Below are 25,786 nucleotides of genomic sequence, written 5' to 3' on the forward strand. Positions count from 1 at the left end.
TGAAATGAATTTACTCCTAAAATCTAAATCCTTGCAATGTTAACCCAGAGCTTTGATTACCCTTGCTCTGATAACCACATTTAAAACACTTAGTATATTTAGAAAACAGTATCATTGTTGAACTTAAATCTTAACTATGTTATCTAAGATACAATATTGTCAGCACAAAAAGTTAATTTCTTGATATATTCATGGTTCTATCTGTCTGCAATCTGTAGAACAAGACAAATAATACAACAAAGGAAGTATACATGTTTCTTGTTTTTTTAATCATCTAACATCAGTCATTCAAACATGACATCTAAAAGGTACAAGTTAAAAACAGAAAATCTCTTCAAAATAACATTTTATTTTCTGTAGGAGTGAGAAAACATGAATAATATGTTTCTTTTAATGGTTTATAGGCTGTGTTCATATTGTATTTATCTCATTGTTCCACGTTTTCTACTGTACATACGAGATTACTGGTCATGAACTGTCACCATTAAACGTACCAGTGCATGATGAGTATCACAATCCCAGGTTTCTGCATAGAAAAACATTGACAGAATTGTTGTTGCATGATCAGAGCTCGACACATCTTTGAGATACTGTATGCCAGTGTAAAGTGTGCAAAGTGCAGAAACGGACAAAGTAAGGCAGAGAGTTGGGTCTAAAACAGAGCACAGCTATTGCTCAAGTGAGGTAAAGGAAACAGGGAGTGAAGCGGTGTAGAGATAAACGGAAGGAAAAAAAGGTAGAGAGAGAATGATGAAGGACGGAAGAAAGTGAGTATATAACTTAAAATGAAGTCAGGTAAGGGAGAGGGGGACAAATATAGAGGAAATGATCAGTTTCAGAAAATAATTACTTTCCAATCATCAGGGATGAGATAAGATGAGAAATCCTAAGATCTAAATCCACGTTTACCTTTTTCTGCATCTCCACTGCTAATATATTTAAAACACAAACCAAAGGCCTCCCTGAGTCTCCAAAGATCAAGTCTGATCATTCGTTTTATAATAACTCAATTAATATCGTCCTCGGTTGAAGATGATTGTCCGTCTTCATTCCAACATTAGTTAGCCGGTGGTTATTTATTCAGGTAGTTTCACATCTTATGCTTCTTCTTCGGATGACCCTGACACACATCCAATAGCTACTGAGTCACTGCAGGTTAAACTCTCTTTATCGTTTTCATCAGTTCATATTTTGCCACCTTCATCGGAGCTGCTGTTGGTGTTGATGACCTCACTGTTTTCCTCCTTGGCCTCGTTCACTGCAGTTTCCTCCTCCCCCTCTGTCAGCGGGAGTCCTCTCTCACCTATATCCTTTTGCTCTCTGTCTCGCTGCTCTGCGTCTGAGACCTCCGGCCCCCCCGCTTCTTCTGACAAAGAGTACATCTCTCTGGGAATCTCTCCTGCCCCCGATGTGGCTTCGCTGCTGCCCCAGTGGCGTGTCTGCAACAAGCCAAAGTCAATGTCATCTTTGGGGGGATTTCTCTTGTGGCTTGACTTTTTACTTGAGCTCTCCTCGGAGACCACCAGTCCGTTAGGCAGCCCGTTGAAGACCTCGGGCGGTCTCGGTGAAGCTGAAGAACAGCTCTGCTTCAGGATGGATGCGATGATCTTGAATCTGTTGTGTTTGCTTTTCCCCTGGCTGCTCTGGGGGGCGGGAGAAACCTTGAGCGACGAGTTGGGGTAAGCAAGGCTGGACTCCGCTGAGCTGCCACTGGCCTTTGCCCCCTGAAGAGCGGGCTTCCCTGTCTTCATCATGCCCATCACCTCATATCGAAAACTGGAGATGTCTTGTTTCAGCTCCTGGGAGAGCAAAGCAAAGAGTGAGCTCCCCTGGTAAATCAAGTCATGCTTATCATTCCACTACTAGCCCCAGTTGTTTGTATTTGCGCAGCGCTGTGCAGAGTATTGCTTCAATTTCATCTCAGTCAATACTAAGTGGGCAGAGTGTACTACTTCATAATAATGACACAGCAGCTCTTTTCTCTCAAAGGCATAACAGAACATTTAAATGGTCTTAGGATTTTCATCTAAATTACAGGGGATAAACAATTGACAATATGTCTTAACAAGCCAGAATGGTACGATGCTAAACGATGGCCGATTGAACTCTCTTTTTTTGAGAACTCATTTGTTTAGCCACCTGAGGGAAGCAGAGCTATAAACAAAACACTGGCTCACCTTCAGGTTGATGAGGCACCCATTAGTAACAAAGACACATTCACATGCATTTGGAGTTGTTTATGTCCACCTGATAAATGTCCAACATTCACTCTCCTTTCTGGCTCCACAAACTCCTTAGAGAAGTATCTGCTTTTAAGCAGCCAAATGCTCCAATATGTTTGGTACTGAGCAGGTTCCTTTGAGTGTTTGTTGCGGCTGAAAATAACACTGATCAAGGCAGCCAGAAGTTCTTTGTGCCAGAAAAACAAAACAATGACTGAAAAGAAGCCATAAAGTATTATGCCAACTGCAGAACAGTCTCTGTGCATGGACAAGTACATTTTTGTCACTTGAGGTAAATATTGATATTGACCAGAAACTGTGCCTACCTTGAAGTTCTCTTCAGTCAGGCCTTCTTCTGTCTTGGCGTCTCTAATCATGGCGGCCACATAACGTTTCACCAAGTTCCTCACTACCTCCTACATCGGTTAAAAAGGGAATATGAACACAATAACATCCTCTAATATTGAATGAAAGAGTCGCTTCAATTCAAAACTCACTGCCAATTGTTCCATTTATACATGCACAAAAGGAAATACTTGATAAATGTCATCGGAAACGTTTACAACAACCACCTGCAGATAATGACAAGTAGGAAGAAGAGACTGGAGATGAACATCCCACTGGGTGTAAAGCCTTTGTATGAGATTGTATTGACAGATAGAAATTGCGTGGAAAGGCAGTCGAAGAGCAGAACGTGTGCGCTGTCTCTCTCTCACACACACACACACACACACACACACACACACACACACACACACACACACACACACACACACACACACACACACACACACACACACACACACACACACACACACACACACACACACACACACACACACACACACACACACACACACACACACACACACACACACACACACACACACACACACACACACACACACGGCAGTAATCATTCGCAGCTTGTTTGACTTTGTTTACCTGGTACTGAGTGTTTATCCTCAGGTTCTCTGCTGCTCGCCTCTGAAAAGACAGGTACCAGGTAAGTAAAAGAGTGGGAGATAAGAAAGGACATCGTTTTTCTTCACAGTGTTGCACATTTGTATTACTTTGCTGACTGTGGGTTTCACTCCATATGGCTTCTTAGTGTTGAAGCACAAAACAATACATACTTTTAATTAAAGACAAACAAACCCTTTTTTCTATCCCTGTGAAACTTACTATATTAAAGTATGATTTTGTGTTTGACTTACTCCGAGACTTCCAAAGATTTCACTGCGCTTGGATCCTGTTATCTTGCACACATGCCTTTTGATCCAGCATAAAAAGTACAAGAATAATTTGGGGCTGGGGATGATGTTGAAAGGGGCCGGCAGTGTTGCCCCTTCTTCAAAGTAACTCATCCACAGCTTTGTCCTAGCAAACTTCCACTCAATGTCCGCATGGTCCTGAAACAGAGATTAGGGCTGGATCAAAAGCACTGCAAACATTATCTATTCCAAACACTCATGCAGCTTTTAGTTCTTAGTATGTTTGATCTGTGCTCACTGCAATGTGCTGGTAGGAGTTGTTCATCATGGCTATCAGCATGTTGAGGAGCACCACCAGTGAGATGATGTTGTAAGTGCCGAACATTGTGGCCCCGACAAACTCTGTGAACTGATGGTCTGCATCCACGTTGGTCACATACAGGTTGATCAGACCGAAGATGGACCAGAAGAGAGACTGCAGGGTCTCAAATAACCTGTGAAGGAAAGACAGGTGTCACTCAAAAACAGCTTTAACATCAGTTCTTCTAAGCAACATGAAAACGTTTCACATATTTTTAAAAGTATATACACACAACTGTTTCTTACTTTGCCACCTAATTTCACAACATCACTCATGCTAGCAAGTTTAGATTCATGTGAACTCACGTGGAGAAAGCGTTATTCTGCTCCACACAGCGGATGCCTTTGCATTTCCCCCTCTCATCTGAAGCCTTTGTCTCATAGTAAAAGTACAGCTGGTTCAGCCCGTTAGCAAAAGCGAGTAGGACCTGAAGAAGAAGAAGAAGAAGAAGAAGAAGAAGAAGAAGAAGAAGAAGAAGAAGAAGAAGAAGAAGAAGAAGAAGAAGAAGAAGAAGAAGAAGAAGAAGAAGAAGAGAATGTGGGTGGAGTGGATGCATTATTTAGGTCAGGGGTGTCCAAACTATGGCCATTTTGAATTGGGCCTCAGAAAATTCTAGAGTCAAATGGAATATGGCCCACACCAGAAACTGGTGCTTTTCTTATATTGTACTTCTTAAATATGTATTTATAGTAAACAGATAATACACATTAGTATTCCCACTTTTCAAATAAATTCAGGCAATTACATTTGAAACTTGATAAAAAATGTCCAATACCTTATTTGCATAACAAGTTAACCCTTCATATTTCCGCTTATTATAAGCAGTCTGAGACTTCTGTTTTAAGGAATGAGCTGCAACACCTTTTGTAACAGCATAAATTAAACCCTATGGAAAGCCATGCTGTGGCCCGGCCCTTCAAATATACTTCTGTATGTGGCCCTCAGTGAAAAAAGTTTTGACACCCCTGATTTAGGTCAATCCATATGTTTATGTTTGCATGTTTATATTCCCGCCTGGGTACACAAATGATAACAGTGTTTTACCAGACAGTAGATGAAGAGGAACTTCAGGATGTCCAGCAGCATTCTCCCCAGAGAGATCTGCAGCGGCCCCAGGTGAGAGTTGGCAGTGAAGAGCGAGATGAGGCGCAGGGAACTGAAAATGTTGGCTATGGCAAACACTGCCTCAGCCACTAGTGTTGGGTGCCACATCTCCCACTGGTTCCTGGGTTTACTCCCACTGTACTGAACAGGACAAAGGATGGCAAACATATAAAGTGAGAACACAAGAAGGCTAACCTAAACCTGTCCCTTTCATCACTGTTTTTAAATATTAGCTTACCTTAGTGTAGGCTACAATCTTAAGAGAAATGGTGGCCAGGTACAGAGAGTTCATGACAAAGTCCATCAGGTTCCACCAGTCATGGACGTAGTCTTGGAAACCACCATCCCACATTTGTTTGATCTCTGCCCAGATGAATCCTAGAAGGACAGAGATTAACTGATTATCTAATAAATATATATATATTATTAAACCATGGATTAATAACATATAAAGTAACTGGTAGGCAGATATTTCTAAAATACTTTTTGGGATTCGAAGTGTGCAAAAGAGTCACATAAGAATAATTTCTCAGCTGGGCGGAGCAGGTAAAGGTATTACAATAATGCTTGGCAGGTTTAAATGTTGCCATGTTCTCCATCTTAGTTTTGCATGTTTGTACGCTAACATTAGATTAGCAATAAATGCAAGGTCAGGCTTAGATGTCTTTACTTTTTCTAAGCTATTAGGTGATTAACTAATCTTTAACCAAATTAAAGTGTTTGCTTGTTAATGGATCTGGATGAACAGATTAGGGATTCCCAACGGTATACATATCAATTCATTCTGCAGTGCAATTTCACGGGAATCCATTCAATGATTGTAGAGACAATTCACTGAGCCACATTGTCATTCCTATGGTAGAGTTAGAGGGAACGTCTGGGCATCACCAAAGTCATTAGGATACATCACCCTTTTTACTCACCCAGCACCCAGGGCAGGATCATCCACTCCACGGTGGTCGGAGCCGGACCCTGCCTGTCCTGCCGGTCCTGCTCGGTGGTGACGATGTGCTGGGAGGCGAGGAGCAGCAGGAACAGGAAGGTCAGGTAGGAGGCCGTGTGGCAGATGAACTTGATGAAGGGCTTGCGGATGAAGAGGCCGTGGCGACTCTTGGGAGCGATGAGGTAGCAGACAGCAAACACAGGGTAGAGGAGGCCGATGAACACACAGGTGATGCACTTCCCTGCCCACTGGCGCCGCCTCCAGCCGGGGAACTCGTCGTACCACCGGGACGCTAAGAGCTGCTGGCAGTTTGGCTGCGCTACAAACTAAATGAAACAAGGGAATAGTTCAACTTTTCTGTTGGAAATACAGATTTAAAAATAACTCCTCATACACTCGTCTTAGGCATGATTCCAGCACTAAGACTGCTGGGAGACAGTATCCTCAGCCTGAGGCTATTTAGTAGTTTTTCACAGACCATAAGGCCCCAGTGGCCATATGCCAGAATTAGAAACTGCAGCAAGTTCCAGCTCAGAGGATATATACGTAGGAGTGGGATATGTTGGTGGTGTACAACATTGAAGAGCTATCACAAACACACATATACAGTAAGAATGGAATCTGGTCATGGCTGCGTTGACACAAAAACACATAAAGGGACTGAAGTCGGTAAAAAATCATGTTTACAAGAAATGTTTTTTATGAGTGCATGGCATTTTTAAAAGCATTTTCTTGAAGATAATACCAGAGCATTCCTTCCCGAGATGTCTGAATATGATCAGAACTTCATCTTGCATGACAAGATTAATTGAAAGCGGTTGGAATGCAAATCAACATGTGGGAAATATTTTGTCATCTTTCCTGTTGTTTGGCTTTGTTGATGTTTTGTGTTCCTGTGGGACCAATACCTTATGCCACTGCAACAATGAAAGGAATAACATGGGACATGTTATTGTTATACTCCTCTTGGTAACTGAGTACAGATTTCACATGATGCCAAACTGTGTGTGTGCTGTGGGACTGCCTCAGCAAAATGGACTGCATCTGGTGAAATTAGGAATCTGAATTCCTAGAAACAAACAAACTCTGTGTTGTATCAATGCCTCTGACAGCATGGAAAAATGCAAACACACTTACGCAGGCACACATAGTATTATCATCGTCATTATCACGTTGAGCCTCTATGTCAGAGTCAAACCGTCGACGGCACCGTCGGGTGCCAATTCACCAACTCTGCAGCCTCGTTACCATGGGAACCAGAGATCCCTATCTGTGTCAGGGTCTGGAGTAAAAGGTCTCATATTTCCATACTTTGACTACAGTGTGGCCACAAAACTTGAGAGGTAATGCAGAGAATATAGGAGAGGATGAATTTCATGGATGAGTGGAGAGGAAGACGGTACTCTTATTTCTCTACACTCTTTATGTGGGGGGGGAGGGGGGGGAGAATAGCTAGCTATATATGTTGCAAGAAATGTTGGCTGTCGCTGTACACTAAGAGTTGCTATACAAGCATTTTACCAAATGTTAACTTTTGGGATTAAAAAAGTGGAAAAGCTACCTGCTGATTTTCCCCTTTTTATATGACTCCTTTTGGTGTGAACCTGATAAATCTGCAAATCAAATGTTTGCAACCAAAGTCTGAAGCTGCCCCAGGGGTGCAGGCTAAATCTTTTGATAAAGTACATGAGCTCCGTGAATAATATGATACAAAAAATTGAGCCATTGTTTTAAATTCTGCAGCAGCAGGAAATAGAATTGTTTCTATCAATTTGAAGACAGCTGTGATTATTTTATAACACCCGTTTGGTCGCAGGTATTTAGATTTGTACAAGTAAGTTGTCCATAACCAATACGTTCCCTTTGAGCCTTTATCTTTCACTGCTTGTCAAAACACTGTTCCTGATTAATTATGGTGAACAAGAGGCACTTGAGCTGCCTGATATCTTGGCTTAATCAGCATGATGTATTAAACCCCGACAGTGAAGCTAATGAGGTCAGAAATTAAGCTAATTAGCGTTATAATTAGGAAATGTATCCATGCTGATATGTGTTTGTTTTAGCAAAAGAGCTGCAATAATAACGTCTCCAAAACGTTATGGGATTATCGACTTAACAAAGGAAACCTGTGTCTTAATGTGTTTTTATTTGTTTTTCACAGTATTTTATTATACAGGAAGACAAAGTGAACTTTCCTGTTTTATATACAGTAGTTAAGAATAGGTAAAATACAAGCAATTATAGCACCGTCTCATACATTGGCCTCAATGAAAACATAAAGAGCTTACTAATGTAATTTGTTTTGTTCATTTCCTTTATGCTGCTGTAGTACTTTGAATATTTTGAACCAGAATCCTCTTGACGGTACCTTCCATTCCTTACACACATCTACCTTTCTATTTTCCATTTGGGGGAAAGACCGACCCCGTCACACACCTCTGCTATTCTACTGTCCCTTTCTCTGTCACCACCACCACTTCCAAAACTCAGCAGAAGTGAAGTGTCATATGTTTCGCCGTTGGCTTCTTCACACAACTCAAAATCATTCCCTCCTAGTCTAAAGTCCCGATGGAAAAGTATATTTTTAACACCTTTCCTGCTTCTCCACACTGTCAGCTGTCCAAAGGTGCCAGAAGAGTCCTTACATTAGAAGTGTGAGATGACAATTGAGGGTGCTTCCTACTGTGTGAAGTTTCCCTGCAGCCTCACAAAGATGATATATCTGCTGAAACTCCTCTACTGGGCTTTCACACTGCCACACACTGACTTACAACTGCATGTTTCTGTTCTGATATATGTCGAAATAAATAAATATTTTTAAATACAAAAGATGGATGATAGATTACATTAAGCACAACATCTCCCTAACAAAACTACATGAGATATGTCTGGTCATTTAGTTCACAATTGGAAGAAATCTGTCCTTATAATATGATATTCTTATACTTCGTTTGAATACACATCACCTTGCAATAATTGCATTGGGAAATGAACTGGAGTTATCTACATTTGTCATGTTAGGATAACTATAATTTAAAGGCTGTTCATACTGGACTACTGAACTTTGAAGACTGATATGTGTTGCCGAGAAATTGCATAAACAATTGATTGTTAATAATGATCCTTTACTCCACAGCACGTTTTATTGTGCAATTACATTTTAATGGAGGCAAAATAAACATTTTGAAATGCCAAATTGCAGTTTTTATGAGATTTCACAAGGGGGCAACATCAAACTGCAGCATGTAGGAGACAGGTTTCCCTGGGTGCCTCTGAGAGTCACAACAATAAAGTGAAGGTCTGTTTGTCCTCACGCTGTGAATCTTCGATGTATTCACATACATTTGTGTAAGTACATCAGTAGAAATGAGAGTAATCCTCTGTTGAAACCCTCCGGGAGGTAAAGGGGATTATCTGCACTTTATTGTGTATGTGCTAGTTATCAAATGTATCTGATTAGGCGTCCCGCTGCATCAAAGCGCAGACTGCTCTGTTCACTCAGCTCTTTGGACCGGAGGCCTGTTGAGATTTATTTTCAGACCATTACAGATTTATTTTCTAAACCCTCGGAACAGCAGCCAGCAAAGTTAAAAAACACACACACATGCAAGGATGAATATAGAAATGCGTGCCAACACACACCATGCATAGGAGGCTTAAGAGGACGAATGCCCTTCAGTTTTTAAGTTGAAGGTCACTCACTGCGACAATCATCAACAGCCACCGCTATAGAAGAAATAATTCCGACCGTGTGCCGTGAGTGCCAATTATAAGAGCTGGAGTGTTTGTCTGCAAAAGCGGCAAAAGAGATGAGTGTTGATACCAACACAGACAAAACGCCCTGAACATAATAACTGCTCTCTGCAAAAACATTCTTTCAAGCCATTCCAGTTCATCCAAGCGTTCATTTAACCCTCGATGCCTCGCAGAGGGCAGAACTATCTGGATTAAAGATCACCTGTCACAGGCAGCAACAACTTGAAACACTTCAGTGTGTGTGTGTGTGTGTGTGTGTGTGTGTGTGTGTGTGTGTGTGTGTGCATACATTTTCTCACACATGCCATTAACCGTCTCTTCAGAAGAAAAGCGCTGTTATATTGACAGACATTTTGTTAGGAATTTTATGGAGCACATCTTTAATGCTGTACAATACTTCACTCATTTAATGTTTCCTCTTTCCGGATCAATGAACTGTTTACTAAAGATTGTCTGAAGGATCACACATAATGCTGCATATTATGGAACAGCGCTGCCAAGATAACTGTTAATGGGATTTTTGCTTGTGAGGCGGAATTGACATAAAATCAAATTTCACACAGCCTCCTTCAGAGTAATTCGGTTCACATACTACAAACATTACAATCATAATGACATTACCACATCATGTGCAATACCTCTGTGAATCAATGTATCTTTGTCTGCAAGTCTCCCAATGCAGAATCAGAGTTTTTGTTTTACAGAAATCAACATATTTCCTGGATTTATTTTGAGAATGAAAGTCATGTTTTTTTTGCATTTTTCATTATACGCAAATATGTAATATGATTTTAGGAAACAGGTTAAGATACATTTTTCTGCAATGGCTGATGTTCACCTGTTGCATTAAGAAACTTTAAGAGATAATTTAAATAATCAAATACACTACAGGACTGTTATCATTCCTTATAACATTCACGTACACACAGTTACTTTTATTTGAAATGACTGCCCACCAGTCTAGTTGGTAGTCGCAAGATTTATCATTTTAAAGGGCAGTTGGGTGGATTTTTACCCACGTCATGAGACACTGCCCTCTATCAAAGTCCTGGTGCGATCGAAGGGCGTGATGGATTGGATGCAGGAGAAGGGCATATTGGGACATGTCCTGAATAATTAGGGAAGGTAACTGTTGTGGCAGCGACCACAGGAGAGGATGAGTTATTACTGTGGGTGCAATGAGCTATTTACTGCCAACAACAGAGAGGTTGATGAGGGGTTGGATTACAGGAGACTGTCAATCATCATGACCCCCTGTGCGATACTCCCAATTGTCCTTTCGTGACTCAACATGCTCCTCTGCCAAGAAAGGAAATACGCACAACAACTGTATGGATGAGGGAGGAAACAGCAGCGTCATTAATCGAGACGCTTCCAAAAGTGCATCTGCTCCGACAGCCAGGCAAGGCTCCCGGTAATAGACAGCTAAATTAATTATAAGTTGCTCCTGGGAGTAATGTGTCTGCTTCCTCATCATTTTGCTTCACCTTTATATACAGCGGAACACTTCTGCAGCATCATATCTATCTCACCCCTTTCTTATTGCCTGAGGAAGCCATAAGACATCCCGATGCTAGAAACGGTCCGCAACCTCCATTCAAGCCAAAAAAATATCATGCATCACTTTTATGATTTTCCATTTAGGCTGACTCTGGGATATTAGATATCTGACTGTCACAGATCAAAGCAAGAGGGGGCAGGTGCACTCGACTGTGTGTCTTTTATCATTTTTTGATAGGCAGGAGGATGTCATTCCCTGGTGCCTTCCAATTACTCCTAAATATAAAACAAAGAATACACTTTTTCTGCCTGATATGTTTTGTCCTTCAAAGACTATTACTTTCTTGTGTTTCAAATCTCATATAATAATATAAAATGTGATATAATGGCAGGATGAGTGTATCACATCACCTTCAGATGTAACTCACTCACTGCATTCTTTTCACAGCCTTCTCATCCATTCAGAAAGCTTTAAAATAGGCTCTAAGCAAAAACAGGATACCTTTATATTCCTTGCTTACCTCTTTTTGGTGGTATTTGATAGCTAGTTTGAGTCTTGCCAGGTCGTTGTTGCCCTCATCCTCCAATAAGTTGATGTCGTCTCTGTAGTTGAGGATCATCTCCAGCTCTCTGGAGCTTCTTGTCTGGTCCAGGAGATCTTTGGCAAACTGTTTACACTGCTGTGACAGCTCCTCATACTCTGATTTGAACTCGTTCTCCACCTTAGGAAGAGTGTATACAGAATACAGCTTAGCATCAATATTCCTGCAAAATCCTTGGAGCTGTATTCAAGTCAATATATTATGGGAAATCTCAGGTTTTATGTCGAGAAAGGATCTGCCATTTGTATTTGCTATATATCTTCTAAAATATACAGAAGATAGTTTTTTTCCCGTATGGAAATAATCTACCATCAAGGCAAGGACCGATAATTTGTTATAATTCCTCTGGATTTTCACAGCTCAACCTTTATTGTATTTGTATCACCAAGAGCAATTTAACAATAAAGTGGGGCTAATAAATGGACAATTCATGGAAGGCTACATCACGGCATCATGGAAGGGCAGTGAGAGGTTAATGAATGCAAGAGGCAGCTAATCAAATCCTGTAAAAGGACGTTTCTCTTCACCTTGCTGAGCTCCTCTAGCTCCCAGCTGAGCCTGAACGCAGTGAGGAAGGGGTCCTCGCTCGAGAGCGCAATTAGCGAGGGGCTTGACAGCGCTTTGTAGATGTTGAGGCGGGAGCGCGAGTGCCGCAGGCTGTCCACGTCTGAACTAGACACACACTCCACGCAGTTACAGCGCACCTGCAACATCAAACAGAGCATGAACACATTCTAATGAGGCTTCATGGTGTTTAGTATCGTGCTCATTTCGGTGCATGATTTGGTCCTGCAGTAAGGGCTCGGTATCTATTATGTAAGCAATGATCACTGTCATGTCTGGGTGGGTTATTTAGACGTTGACAAGTTTTTGACCTAGTAAATGATGTGCAATCACGGAAAAATAAATAATAATTTAGTTAAATTCTTAATAGATCACAATCTTAAAAACACAGATGCTTGAAAAGCATCAGAAAACATTCAGTCACGGTCTGTTATTTGATTACATCTTAAATAGGATCTTTAGTCAATAATTCATGGTATAAACTGAACAGATACTAACTAAGTAAGTACCTAATTCAAAATTGTAAAAGCTCCATAGAGTATCTTCTGTATAATCTAAATGGATAATAATAATGAACATATAACACTTTTATAACCCCACATAATATAGTGTAAAAGCTGCAGTGATTTGTTTGTTCCCTGAACACTTCTTGACATTTTGGAGGTGTGGGATTTCACTGATCAAAACAACACATACAAATGCTTTACCCACCTCATGTGGCTGCGGCATTGACACGCCTTTCTGCACCAAAAGCTTAATAATTTCATAGTTGTTGGTGTGTGCAGCGAGGATGATGGGAGTGATGTCAGGGGTGAAGTCAGAGAACTGCTTGTCCAATAAGATAGGAGGCACCTTTCAGAGGAGAGAGTCAACGCTTCAATCACACATGAACAAATATTTGAAGAAACACATTTGGCCTCGGCCTTTTGTTGCCTTTTAGAATTGTATAAACATCAGAGTCTCTTTTCCTTCTGTCTGGTTTAACGGACATGTTCAATGGAAGCTATTTATTTGCTTAAAACAGCAGAGAGTTGATCTGTTCCTCTCTGAGAACAGATCAAAGGTCTTTACTGTGGAGTTAAATGGAATAAGCAAGGCCAAAAGAACAGGAGCTTTGAGCTGCGAAAATTATTCAAATACCATCAAGAAAGATATGCCCATTTGTCAAAGTTGCAGACAGAATGTCATCCATATCATGACCGCTGTAAAGGGTATAGTCCGCAGCGTCTTAGTATTTCACACATTTCACAGGGAATCATTATGGTCAGTCAGAAACTCATTCTGCCGATTCCTCTTATCTTCCACTCCAGCTAAGCCCCTTTTGCTATTCCCATGTCATTCAGAGGGAAACCCCGGCTGCAGAGGAGTCAGCTGGCTGTTTTCGTTTATTTTAATTGAAGGCCTTATTATCCGATTCGTTGTGAGGGAAACATAGAGGAGAGAGACGGGATAGTCAGAGAAGTGTTGGAGGATAACCATGCTATTATGACCTTTACATATCACACATATGTGGATAAGGGGCTCTACTTATTGTGAGAGAGCTTTACTAAGACTATTGTTGAAGAAATTAGAAGGTATTAGTTTGTTTGACAACTTTCTACATGAGAAGCCACATGTGACAGTAAAATGATTTGACAGGCCAACCAGTGAAGTGTCAAGGGACCCAAGGGGAATACTCAGCTTGTGAGTGCTTTTATGTGATGCCCACTAAAAGGGGATCTAAAGCACTGACTTTACTGCAAAGTTAAACAGTGGCTGATTTGTAATGTATACAGGTTTATAGGGAAATATTCCACCTAAACTATGTATAGTCACAATCATAGCCGCGGGAAGTCATTTTGCTTAGGGGGTGGGGTGCTAGTGAAATGTGTGTGAAATGGGGGGGTGGCTTTGCTGCGGGGACATGTTGAACCTCTGTCGCCTGTCAGGGCAACTTCAATGATGCCGTTTATAAAACACATTAAGGGCGGTGCCGGCAGTGAGCGAACCGAGCCGTCACCGCCCTGCTGCAGCACCCCCAGCACCCCTACTTCCCGCGGCTATGGTCACAATTAATACATATTACCTGGCATAAACTGTAAATCCAGTTCTTCATTCACCTCATGAGGGCACTACATTGAAAACAACAACACTAAAAGTGCACATTTGGTGCGTCTATGTGAGGCTGTAACATTAATGAGTAAAACCAGCATGCTAACATGCTCAAAATAAAAATGCAAACTTAGCAGGCTATCATTTTTAATATTTCTCAAGCTCTCTATCTTAGTTCAGTTTGATAGCATTCAATATTTTGCTATACATGTTATTGGAAATCCATCCTACAGTAATTGAGACATTTAATACAAATGGACACATGTTAACCTTAAGGTGCAGGGGGGGGAATAAGGGGATATCAATAATCATAATGAGATACAGATAGATAGATATCATTTATTTATCCCAAAATTGGGATTATTCATCTCATATACACAGATATCTGTGACGTATTTCCTAATTATAATTTTTTTTATTGTGAGATAATTCTGACTGAACCAAAGAGTTACTGAGAGCCTTGCTTGGCTGATGTCTGGAATAATTTTTGCAATGTTTATGTCTCAATATACTATATATATTTATTCTGTATTCACAAGCTAAAAGACATAGATCTGAATGGGCAAGTCACATTTAATAGAAGATCTGAACTGTACTTTACTGTAGGTTTCTTAAGAAATCTTTCACATAAGGGTAGTCTTTTATGAAACGAAATAGTATCAGTGGAGCTCAGTGTCACTCACAAACCATAAAGAATAGTTATCAAGGGATTGGCTGATTCTCTCAAAAACGTTTCATTATCCATACTGCGACTAACATTTTATTTTGTCACTCTCTCCGAGTACATTCTCAGGGCAGCAGCGACTCCAAAGAGTGGCACAGAGCCACGTCTGACTGAGAGTCGTCATTCTTCGCAGAGGAGGGTGATCTAATAAGCTATTTACTTCTCTATGTGGGAGGAGGACGGACATCAAAAAAGCTACATCAAACCGCCTTGGACCGAGCCCAAGCACGGAGCAGGAGGAGTGCAGGCTGCTAGATGTGAAGTCATGACATTAGCGGAGAAAAGAAGCACAATAATAGCCCACTTGTAGTTCTTGTAATGCATATTTGTTACTCATATTAGAATGAGGCATCCACCAACAGCACAAGGATTATTATTAGCATCTGCTGCACCACACAGTGTGTCTTTTATTTCAGTTGTTCTCCTTTTGTGAGAGTCCCCACTGATTCCTGTCATCCTACAACATCACAAACGTTTAGAACAAGCTAGTATAAAATGGGACACAGAGCATTTCTATTTTTTCATGACACTGCGGAAAATAAGCTCAAATCTGTGTGGATTCGAGCTAGATGACATGCTTTCTGTGTTATATATAAGCGGGATTTCCTACGGTGCTATCTTAATGTCTACATGTAGGTTATATATGTGGACTATAAAAAGAAGAACAATAGAACAAAAAAACACCTGAAGCTCCTTATAATTGAGGCATGATGAGCTCTCGTGTTTGTGCCTTTGAGAGGTCGTATCTTTACTCTGAAGAATGACATGACACTGATCATACCGCTGGCATCCTATGCAACAACCAAGCCATAACACACTGAGAAAATAACAGACACATCATTCGTACAGCCTGCAAAATAGAAAGAAAGCTAGAGACCAACAGAGCATAAAATGAACCTTCTTATTAATGAAACTCCAGAAAAGACGCTGATAGGAATACACGTTTCCCAGTCTGCTATTTAATATAACCGATTAGCTTGGTAGCACAAGAGTGATCTATTTTCACAACCTACTCGTGTAATGGAAGAAGTACTATCGCACAAAGACATTAAGAGAAAAGGGGGAATATGGCTGCTTATTGATGTCACAGCTGAGGGGGTTGGACGGGATATTTTTGGCCTCGATATCTCATTCGCCCCACATCCATTTAACAGACACGACAGAGCTATCTCTTGTGTTTGAGCTCTCTTTTGTTCCCGTATATATTGTTCATGTTCCTTTCATTTGTCCCTTTTTCCACCATTTCAGTTTATTCTATCAAAGACAAATGCACATCTTCTAAAAGGCACAGCAATAACATCCACCCTTCAGTTGATCAATGAAGCCAAAAAACATCTGTTCCTTTGTGGTTCATGGTGCATTACTTCTAAGGGGAGAGGAATAGAGCATGTGAATTCATGTATGTGTGTTTTCTAGTCAGTACAGTTCTTGTGTGTCAGGAACCACTAAACAACAACAAAGAAACAACTCCTTGAGTGGAGAGCAAACAAGCATCAATCTGAAATTAATTAGTCTGTTTTCTTTTTTTATAACAGCAATTAAAGCTCTTAAAAGGCACTTCTCAAAGAGTAGGTGCATGGGTTGAACTGCAGCTAATCTCAGTCCTCACAAAATAAAAAAAGGAATATACTGTTCATATGGAAAAATATACATCACATGTTCTCTTAGTTCAGGGGTGTCAAACTCAAATTCATCACGGGCCACATTAGCATTATGGTTGCACTCAAAGGGCCGGTTGTAACTATATAAATATACATATATATAATTATACAAAATAATATATTATATTACATTATTGCCTCTGAATTGGATTATTATCGGATAGGGTAATAACTTAGTAATTAACTACGTCTGAAAGCAGAAGTCCAGGGCAAATAATTCTCTCTTCAGTGCGCATGTCACAGTGCGCGATGCATTGTGGGACATGTCGTCTGTAAAGCGGCATGTAACCGTATAATAACGTATTATATTCTTTGGAAGCTCTTGCGGGCCACATCAAATGAAGTCGCGGGCCGGATTTGGCCCCCGGGCCTTGAGTTTGACACCCGACGACAGCCTTTTCAAGATTCAGTTTTTGTTGTTGTTGAAAACAAAATGGGTCAATTATTTCAGATTATATAAAAAGCTTCAGGCAACTGCGTGCAGCTTGAAACCTACACAATGAGAACAATGTAAAACTACTGTAATGTAATAACTGCTCAAAACACCACCATTTCTATATTCTCAATATAATAAAATTGACTACATTTAATACTGAAAGATTTTGTTGGCATTTATTACATTATTGGCCACTAGACTCTGTGCGCTTTGACGTCATTGATCGATTTTCCAGGGTTCAAACACAGTGGGGTTTGGAGGTTTTATCATTCATTTAGATTTACAACTGACTGCTCCCACCCTGTATGATAAACAATACGCGTGGTGTTGGTTGCACATTGCATTTGTCCAAAATATCATACTATTTTAGATACAATTAGGTAATTTTACCATTACACACAAGGCTGGTGTATTTTATCAACATTAAAGGTGGGGTATGTAATTTATTTCAGAAACACTTTTTGTTATATTCCATGGAATGCTCTTAACATCCCGATGGCAATATATATATCTTAAGTGCTTTGACAATAAATACATAAAAATGTCATCTGTGGAACCCGTATCTCTGTAAAAAGCACGACCAATGATTTTAGCCGGCCCAGCTAAAATAACTGGATGGCCTACCTGCCTGTCAGCCTTCCATCTGTGCACAAACTTATCTGGTGCCCTCATTGGTCCTGTGCGCGTTCCTGTGTGTTGGAGGAGGGGCTCTGTAAGGAAGTGGCAGATTCTTTCCGATTGTGTATTTTCAAATTCTAGCGCACTCGAGCTGGTTTCTCCAAAATTACCTAACCCACTTTTAACTGTATGTTTAAATATCAGAACATGATTTGGTTGCAGGAAAAACTTGAGGAAGCATGTTTTTGGAACCAAAGTTAACATCAACAATGATCCTTTCTAGTATCCTCAAAGCTTTGTCTTCAGATCACTCTCTTACACATACAACACTTAAACTCCATCCTCTCCTCCTTACTTGCATGCCTCCACCGGGCTTCTTGTGATTAAGCAGCAGCTCCACAGCTCCCACCACTTCCTTGCGGATTGCATGTAGCAAAGCATCTCCGACGTAGACGCTGAAGCTCAGCAAGAGTTCAATGATTTCCAGGTTCTCGTTCTCAATGGCAATCAGTAGAGCCGTTCGGCCGAGAGGATCGATGCAATTGATGTTGATCTTGAAGTAGATCTCTGCCTCCTGGAAGAAAGTCAGGGTTTGGTTGTATCAATATCATTGATTAAAAGAGAAAGTAGTCGTTGACATGGAAAACACGTTGTTTTTACGGAAATGTTCAATCCTGACACCTTTCTGAACAACTTAATTCTACAGAGTTTGGCTCTAACAGCTGCATGAAAATGGATAAATGTCCACAAGGGATGTTGTGTGGGCCTAAATATTAGCCTACATTTAAAAATGAAAGAAAATCTGGATGAGTCAGAAAGAAAATTACCATTAGATTACCATACTTCTGTAGGCTGCTCTTATCTCTGCTTGAGGCTAAAGGCCCAAGGCTGTTGCTACTAGCATAACATATGTGAATGTCTGATTGAACTGTCACTAGTTGAGTTGTATTGTGGGTAATATATGCACCAGGATTTGAGGGAAAAACACTCTGTGTAATAAAAGAGAAAATATATTTGATTCCGTGCATTGCTATTCTTTTTAAAAAAACGATCTAATGTGAGTCCTGCAATGTCAAAGGAGTGCAATGCTAAATCAAGGTATACTCTTTTGAATAGTACTTGTGGCCGTCAAACCTGGCATTAATTGGTCATGACAGCAACATATTAAGATAAAAGCCTAAAATGTTGAAGCTTTGAGTGCAATAATTCCGTCCTTAGATTAAGATTTGCTTTCTTGTAAATAACTGAATAGTTTCTCTGTCATTTGTTCTCCCTTCTTACCTAACTGCATCTGTTGTTATCTGTATTGCTACGTGCCAAGCCCCTGTCATTTTGTGCACTCAAGGTACTGTGGGACAACTGAACAGATGGTATCTAGCAATATTCCCTGTCTACTTAAGTTGTGACACTTGTCAATGTAAATAAAGCCCCAGATGTTATTGAAAGTGAGAAGAGGACAATCATGCTACTTAGAAATGTTCGAATTGTTTCTAAATGTATGTGATTAATCAAGACTTTAACCTGCACTCACATCTGCACACTAAATATAATATTTAACATGTTCATACACATACTCAACTTTTTACTGTGATAATGATATCTTATTTCAATAGTTACTTTATCACTTTATTTTTGCTGTATTATTACTTTTTTATTTTAATTTGTATTCTATTTTATCTATTTAATTTTTACGCCTGAATTTCCCCAAGGGGATAAATAAAGTTCCATCTTATCTCATCGTATCTGATTAGATTCAAGCCATCCATAACTAAGGATTTCGGCTGCTTTATTCATTCATGTCTTACTAACCAAATGTTCCAGTATTCAATGCATGTATAAATACAAATACACACACCAAAATGCATACACACACACCTCCAGAGCCTGTTTGACACTAGCGTAGTCCCCCTTCTCCACAGCTCCGAGGTAGGCTTTCTCCAGAGGCGACAACTCCGATTCGGCCCGCACTATTCTCAGCGGGATGCGGTCCCGGTAAGACGAGCTGTCAGTCCGCCGGTAGTACAGCTGTGACATCTCCCTGGGCTTCAGCCAACCAACACTCGGCAAACTCTGCTACAGCTGCTGCCAAGCTGGGGGAGTTCACACTAGAGAGGTCAGAGACAAACATATGAGAGAAAGAAGACACTGGTTGTTGGCTTTGACTGAGAAAGAAAAGATCAAAATGAGAGGAGGAGGAATTTGGAGATAGAGGTCAGAGTATAATAAAGACAGATAGAGAGGAAGCACGTAATTCCTGGCCATTCTAACCATTAAAGTGTCACTTAATGTATTTTCCTACTATTTCAAAGAATGACTGCAACTGTAATGAAGTCTGGAGGATTTAAAGTATTTTCAAAATCTGTAAATTGAATATAAATCTACTTAAATGTGTGTTTACTGAAGCAATTTCCTGACAATTAAATTCTCACAACACATTCTCTTTACTCATTATACATTATTTGCAGTAGGAGGTTTAACTTAGTGCACTTTGCTTTCCAAGTGCCTCACATTTCTCAGGATCTTTACATATTTTTGGGGACAAACAAATCAAGTACCAAAAGTAAATAAATAAAATGTCATGCCATGTACCTGCACCTGTTTTTCTATCAGATACATCTAGATTAAACATGGAAACTGGAGGAAGTGTTGGCAGTGGTTACTGTTTCACTGAGACACATCATGATACACACAATCAGGCTTGAAGTGTCGCAGCTGAAGACCTTTAATTCTTGAGTTACTAATGGATTTAGTTAATTTAATTAGGAATGCTTGCTCAGTGATCAACATCAGCTGGTTGCCTGGTGACGCAAAATATAGCTTCTGGCACTGTGCAGCTTCACAGAAATAATCCTTCACAGTGACACGGTGGACTGTCTACCATCGAGGAAAGGTCAATATCTTTGGCACTGGCTGTCTCGAGATCTTCAAATACATTGTCAATTCTGAACATATACAGAACATGAGGAAATAGCCTTACAACAACAGATACCTCAAAGTTCACTTACAGTACAACCATCATAATGGGCAATTTCTAATGTAATTCTATACACACTGAACAGAAGCACAAAGGGGTTACATGTTTGTAATCTTTAAAGGACTTAAAACAATGGGGACTGCGAGGAAAATAAAACAGGGGGTGCAGGAGATGGAGAGAATGAAAATAAGAGAGCTTAACAAGATAAAGTAGGAAAAGTTAATGCTACCAAATATAACAAAATAAAGCTTGTGCGTAAAGCCTCCTCTTTTTCGCTATCTATCCAATTAATTATAAGAACAAGAGCAGCCATTTGTTTTATAAATATTTGTAGATGTGTGTCGTTCCCAAAGCTCTGTGTACTTAAATAACACTTACATTTATAAAGGAATAGCTTAACATTTTGTTTTACAATTGTTTGGGCCAGATTAGCCTTTATTGGAGATGACATGCGTATATGGTTCCAGACCATTTTAATTTGGGTTCTCTGCACAGGAACTGGGTCCTAGCTTAAACGTTTTGAAATTACACTTATTAATTTACTTTCTGAGAGTTTGATGAAATTATGAATGCCACTCGGAAGTCTGTACAGGTAGACATTTTCTAGAACTAAGCTTGGCTTAGTTTAGGACAATAGTATACAACAGGGAAAATCAGCTAGCCTGGCTTCAGAAAATCAGCTCTACAGCTCATTAATGAACATTTTATCTTGCATTTTTGTGTGAAACCATAATGTGGTTGGCAAAGGTTACTTGCATCATAATTTTATCGCTGGTGTAGTACCTGCCAGAAGTTAGTTGCTTAGAAACCTCACTGTGATGACAAGACCTCAGGAAGTTACTCCATGCCAAGAAATGTTTGGTACAAAACCCCCTGTAAAACAACAACGTCTTGTTTTCACACCTTGTCTTTGTAGAGATTGCACCATAACAAAAAAAGCTTTATAGATGCTGGTATAGTAACACCCTAAAGGCCAAACTACAGTATTCCTTACATTTGGGGGAAATGATAGATTTCCAGTTCAAACTATTTAATTTTGAAGTTTGAGCAGTCATTTTCTGAGGCAGGTGGCAAGCAATAATGTAATTTTCCAGGTTATGAACTAGCAACCGCAATGTTCCCACAGCCTGACAATGGCTCATGACTCAATTAATGAAATCACCTTAAAAAAGTGCTCCACTGAGAACTTGTTTTCTATAGGGGAGCCCTTTTGGTAGCAGAATTGCAGACCTCATTGAGATCTTAGGCCTTAGTTTGATATTGATAGTGAACTTGGTTTAGAAATGTTCCTTTGTACCAGAAATACCTCTGCACTGGCCGCAGAGGGACCCTGCGGTCACTAAATAACTGCAATCTTGAGATGGTAGAGAGTAAAAAGCATGCGGGCAGACAGAGCATGCAACAGGAAGGAAGACTCTGCAAGAGTTTACTTTAAATGTATATTTTCCACTGCTAGTCATGGTCTTAACAGTTTATTTGACTTTTATATGTGTCTTAGTCTGGGTTATATGATTCACTGTTTCATTGATGGATGTAAAGGTGAAGAAATAAGTATCCTTTTGAATGTTTTGGTGCTTTTTCTTTAAATGTTCAAGATACATGTTGACATAGTATTTCACCTCAGCCAGGTATCTGTTTGTCTTTAAACTCAAACTACAGCAGCTATACTGTAAAGTCAGGCTTCCCACCAAGCACAATCACAATCACTTCAGGGGACATTACATTGACTTACATGCATTTCCTGGAGACTTATCCTAACCATAACCATAACCAACACATGCCTTACCCTAACCCTAATCCTAACAAAGTCTTCACCCTAAAATGAATGATTCCTCTCATGGGGACCTCCAATGTGTCCCCATAAGGGAGGCAAGTCCCCACACGTGACTGTGTAAACAGATGTAGGTCCCCACAAGTATAGTAATGCTAGGCCACACACACACACACACACACACACACACACACACACACACACACACACACACACACACACACACACACACACACACACACACACACACACACACACACACACACACACACACATACACACACACGCGCGCGCACACACACACACACACACACACGCGCGCGCGCACGCACACACACACACACACACACACACACACACACACACACACACACACACACACACACACACACACACACACACACACACACACACACACACGGTGCAGAGGGATTTTCCCTCAGTAATCACACTTTACTGAAATCAATACATGATTTAGAAATAGAAAATCTGTTTTGTTACACAAGCACTGCAGCACCCACTTAAGTGTGGCAGGTTGGAGGTAAAATATTTTCGCTTCTTTCTTCTAAAAGTTGATTTTTTTTTTTAGACAGCGCATTAGCTTTGCAGTGGACCACAAAGCCCATTTACAGAAGGCTGTCCTGCGTTTACAATGGCAATGCAATACAAGCTAAATTGTCAGCATACTACTTAACGATAACAGGTCTGTCTAAATTGGCAGTATAGGCTACCATTTGTATTAAATGGCGTCTGCCCACACTCACTGGTGAGATTGTGACATTTCTATTTCTGTTTGTGTGCAAGAAAGGTTCTAGGAAATAGCATGGATGAAAAACAAAAAGAGGACTCTTTCTGTCATTTCAACAGTTAAAGGCTGAGAGACCGTAAAGAAAACAGTTCAACATTTACTGTCTTTACACGCGTAAAGCCTTTTATAGCAAAGAAGAGCATTTTCAAGTAGCACATAACTAACCTTTGAGATGTTGGGCATTTGGACTGCGCTCATGGAGATCAATGCTGTTCCTTTGGAAATTATCCCGACATCAAATGAGGACCAATAAAGCATTCGCTTTTGTAAAAGAATCATTCGCCTCAACTTCTTGAATGTGGTTTCCCCTGCAGTGTGGGTCTGCAGACCCTGCTTGTTAAAGTGTCAGTGCCAAATGATTCCTGTCCGGCTTTATTTTTGTTTTAAGTGTAGTCTGCAGTCTTCCACATCATTTTTGGAGACTTGTTGAGAGTATCCCCACTGTACATCCAGATTTTATCAGTGTACATCACGACTTCCATTCGGTCTTGTGTGGAAAAAAACGCAGACCGCGCACACCGCAGTCAGCTCGCCGCGCAACACATCCTGGAAACGAAAAATAAGCGACAATGAAGTTCGCTCGGTGAATTACACCAGGTTCAGAACCGCGTCCAGTTTCCGCAGGGTGTATTTCCGCCGATGTTCTTTCCCTGTCGACTTATCCACCTGTTGGGGGGTGATGGAGCGAAAACCAGCGCCTCCAGGAATAAACGCAGAGCAGCCAGATGCCTGGGAAAGGTCTGCGGAGCGCTGCTGCAGACTGGTCGTGCGCACTAGGAAACGCATTGAACACTGTGGCACTGCAACAGGGGGCTAAAGTATAAACAAGACTCTTAGCCACACATTTAGCCTCTCCTTCAAACAAATGAAAATAACACTTTTCCAGTTTGTTATTGTCTAAATTGCATTTAAGATAAGAAACAAAAGACAGTTTAGTGAAGATCATTCCAAGAGCATCATAAAGGCCTTCTTGATTTGCATTAAAAACAAGTCAAGTGGCCCCAAGTGTGTCATATTTGTTAGTAATTTTGCATCATATAAGTTTGAAACATATAGTCAAACACAATCCTTCATTCAATCGTATCTATCTCTCTCTCTCTCTCTCTCTGTCTCTGACAGGTCTGTTGATGCAATACGTTCTTAATAATAGTGTGTATTGCTGTTGAACGTCCCGTGACATGTTTATAGAGTCTCCAGGCCAGACTCATTCTTTGTGTGTGTGTGTGTGTGTGTGTGTGTGTGTGTGTGTGTGTGTGTGTGTGTGTGTGTGTGTGTGTGTGTGTGTGTGTGTGAGAGAGTTTATGTTGGCAGGATTTCCATTTAAACCGGAGGTTGTACTGAAATGCCAGTGTTCTTTTTGGTACTGGGACAGTTGTTTGTATGGTTGGTCAGAAAATGGTCATGTGGTATTTTAAGTATCCATCATTGTTCTGTGTTGCTGTTGTATGTAAAGGAAGCAAAGCCTATGGTAAGCATTATGATGTACAACAAATACCATCTTAGTCTATGTAGAAAAATAAAATAAACCTCTGCTTCGTCTTTGCAAAGTCAGCTGCCTCCTAAGGCTTTTCTAATTCAATATGATTTAAGGCTTCATGTCCCTCTGTCTTTCTCCGATACACTCTTTATTAAATGGGCCTGGCTGTTTCGGTGGGATAACAGCATTCCCTGAAACTCAGCCTCAGTCCCACATGGAGACTTCTCCTGGGTGCAGCCCTCTTTTATTCTGTTCTTTCCTAATTATTACCGTATATCATTATGACAAAAATACTCTTCCCTTTGAGGGTCAATATCTGCATTAGTTAATCCAATAAAACTGATTTAGGAACACACACTCATAAGAAGGTAGAACATTGAATCAGATTGAATTAAATGTGAAATATTAGTCATGCCTCTAACCATTCTGTGGTAGTAAATCATACATGTTAATCAATAGCAGATTAAGGTAAGTTATTCATCGGTGCTTGTCTCTGTGCTTACAAGCACATTTTTTAAACAAAAGGTAAAGAGATCCAGGAGCACATTTAAATAATCTCCTTTACACTGCAGAACAGAGTCTGTGCGGCGGACGGGTCAGAAATCAGACAGTATTATTGATTCTAAAAATAGTCCTGAAGATAATTCTTCTCCCATATAAGGCAAATTATTGTGGCAGACATTTAAACAACATCTGATGAGATATGGAAAGGTAAAAAGTATAAGTTCCCTCACTTAAAATGATGCATTCCGGTTTTTTAAAGCTGGCTCCTGACTGCATAGACCCTTTTTTATCATGACGGTAGTGTTTTTGCACTAGATGAAAGAATTTTGTAGTGAAAGGAAGCACAGCAAGAATGTTGCACCAGGGGGATTTTGACATAAGGTGCTGGGTAATTCTCTCATAAGTAGTGCAGTGTAGTTTCACTTTACAGCCTATTGGGTAGAAGCACCACAGTGT

General features: G+C 40.3%; 1 protein-coding gene across 1 annotated transcript; it reads right to left on the reverse strand.

Moving 5' to 3' along the window:
* Nucleotides 1-256: 256 nt before the first annotated feature.
* LOC117458510 (short transient receptor potential channel 4-like) lies at nucleotides 257-24,107 on the reverse strand. Its single transcript, XM_034099057.1, has 15 exons — nucleotides 23,515-24,107; nucleotides 19,672-19,901; nucleotides 18,152-18,370; nucleotides 12,978-13,118; nucleotides 12,230-12,406; nucleotides 11,622-11,822; nucleotides 5,825-6,170; nucleotides 5,140-5,279; nucleotides 4,842-5,042; nucleotides 4,103-4,224; nucleotides 3,735-3,930; nucleotides 3,440-3,634; nucleotides 3,168-3,209; nucleotides 2,549-2,638; nucleotides 257-1,799 (listed from the first exon to the last, which is right to left on the reverse strand). Exons 2-15 carry the CDS (start codon nucleotides 19,828-19,830, stop codon nucleotides 1,185-1,187), a joined length of 2,844 nt encoding a protein of 947 aa, XP_033954948.1. The 5' UTR covers nucleotides 19,831-19,901; nucleotides 23,515-24,107; the 3' UTR covers nucleotides 257-1,184.
* Nucleotides 24,108-25,786: the final 1,679 nt, after the last annotated feature.

Source organism: Pseudochaenichthys georgianus, chromosome 14, assembly GCF_902827115.2.
Source record: "Pseudochaenichthys georgianus chromosome 14, fPseGeo1.2, whole genome shotgun sequence".
Lineage (NCBI taxonomy): Eukaryota > Metazoa > Chordata > Actinopteri > Perciformes > Channichthyidae > Pseudochaenichthys > Pseudochaenichthys georgianus.

Excerpts from the sequence above, each read along its gene's own strand:
- LOC117458510 (XM_034099057.1), bottom strand. The coding sequence starts at position 19,830 with ATGTCACAGCTGTACTACCGGCGGACTGACAGCTCGTCTTACCGGGAC. Across the intron at positions 13,119-18,151 it reads AGCCCGGTGGAGGCATGCAA|GTGCCTCCTATCTTATTGGA; the intron begins GTAAGGAGGAGA and ends CTCCTCTGAAAG. Across the intron at positions 6,171-11,621 it reads TCAAATACCACCAAAAAGAG|TTTGTAGCGCAGCCAAACTG; the intron begins GTAAGCAAGGAA and ends TGTTTCATTTAG.